This window comes from Etheostoma spectabile, unplaced genomic scaffold (genome assembly GCF_008692095.1).
Source record: "Etheostoma spectabile isolate EspeVRDwgs_2016 unplaced genomic scaffold, UIUC_Espe_1.0 scaffold270, whole genome shotgun sequence".
NCBI classification, from domain to species: Eukaryota; Metazoa; Chordata; class Actinopteri; order Perciformes; family Percidae; genus Etheostoma; species Etheostoma spectabile.
The window spans coordinates 705,261-706,997 of NW_022605574.1; the positions used below are offsets into that span (position 1 = coordinate 705,261).

The window sequence follows — 1,737 nt, forward strand, 5'->3', positions numbered from 1 at the left end:
TGACGTTAAAATTAAATTGAATGTGTAACTAGAGTAATAAAGCAAAAGTAGGTAGCATAATTTAAATTGTATTTACCTGTGACCATAAATATTATTGAAAAGTAAAGAGCCATCAGCATACTAAATAAACAAATAAATCAAGTAATTACTGCTATTCAGCAATCTACTAAGCACTTGCTGCCCTTTAAAATACTTTCATATTTCTGTATTTATTTACTTAATTGCGTTTTTATCCCACTGAATGTCCTTTGTGTTGTGTCTTATGTTGTATTACATCATGGTCTTATGGTCTTTTTTGTCTTTTTGTGACGAATGTTCTTATATTGTTATTATTATTTTACATTATATATACATATTTTACTTATTTTTCTTGCTAAAACTGCTGCTGGAATTTTCAATTTCCTTGCGGGAGTCATCCCAAAAGGATCAATAAAGAGAAGTCTAAGTCTGAGTCTAAGTCTAAGTCTGAGTCTAAGTCTGAGTCTGAGTCTAAGTCTAAGTCTAAGTCTGAGTCTAAGTCTAAGTCTGAGTCTAAGTCTGAGTCTGAGTCTAAGTCTGAGTCTGAGTCTGAGTCTAAGTCTAAGTCTGAGTCTGAGTCTAAGTCTAAGTCTGAGTCTAAGTCTGAGTCTGAGTCTAAGTCTGAGTCTAAGTCTAAGTCTAAGTCTGAGTCTGAGTCTAAGTCTGAGTCTGAGTCTAAGTCTAATCAACTGAGAGTCACAACTAATTTCATTGTTTTCTTATGCAACGACAATAAAAGGCTTCCTGATTCTGATCACTCACTGTTTCCCTCAAGCATCCACGACTTCCAGGTGAGCGGCCCCCAGAACATGAGCAAAGTGTTCAAAGACGATGAGTTTGGAAAAGCCGAAGTGAGTCTGAGCTGGACGCCACAGCCCAGCGACCTGTACAGATCTGTCCCGGTGTGCTTCACTGCCGAGACAAATGAAAGGTGAGCGTATCTACGTGTACTGGAAGTGTGTGTTTTAATTTCCTACCTACTGCATTGTGCTGTGTTAGCAGAGCGGAGATCTATTGTTTCTTTGAATAGGACTAACAAAGAAATAAGCCTCTATTGTTCAGGAGATTACATGTTTCTGGTTTCTGTAACATCCAGTAAAAATGTTGTCTTTATTAAAGGGAGACAATGCAGGGCAAAATGTTTTTTTGTATATAATATTATATTTATATTTGCTTCCCTAGCATGCCTTCTATAAGACTAATGGAAAGAAAACATTTCTTTTACTACACTTTGTCTCCTAAATTCACCAAAAGTTAGCATTAGATAATGCCTCATTTGCATATTCAACACAAACAACAGCAAAACATTCAGCCAACTTGTAATACAATAAATAATTATCTTAATGTCAGGTGTCACTCCCCGATGTGAGTCGAGTGCAGATGTTAGTTGCGCATGTTGTGATTTAAACGGTTTAAATGACATAACTTGTCACATTAAGATTTGTGAAATCCATGAAATAATAAATGTTTCTCATTACAAACAATAACAGAAGATGGAAATCATTTCAAAGATGTTGTAGCTATCTAAGATTGTTTGCTAACGTTAGCTCAAAACGCCTTTCAACTGACAACCTTTGTCGTGTTTGATGCTAACTTGTAGCTAAGCTAGCAGTCATTTCAATAACATTTTAGCTATCTGTGGTTGTTTGGTTGCTAACGTTAGCTCAAAACTCCATTCAACTGACAGCCTTTGTTGCGTTTGATGCTAACTTGTAGCTA

At 36.0% G+C, this 1,737-nt stretch overlaps 1 protein-coding gene across 1 annotated transcript in view; it reads left to right on the forward strand.

Annotated features, from left to right (window-relative positions):
- LOC116685777 (uncharacterized) overlaps nucleotides 1-1,737 on the forward strand; it is a 26,234-nt gene that overhangs the window by 12,719 nt on the left and 11,778 nt on the right. The window contains exon 7 of the mRNA XM_032510707.1: nucleotides 794-949. Within this exon, the coding sequence (XP_032366598.1) occupies nucleotides 794-949 (156 nt within the window). The remainder of the gene's footprint in view (nucleotides 1-793; nucleotides 950-1,737) is intronic.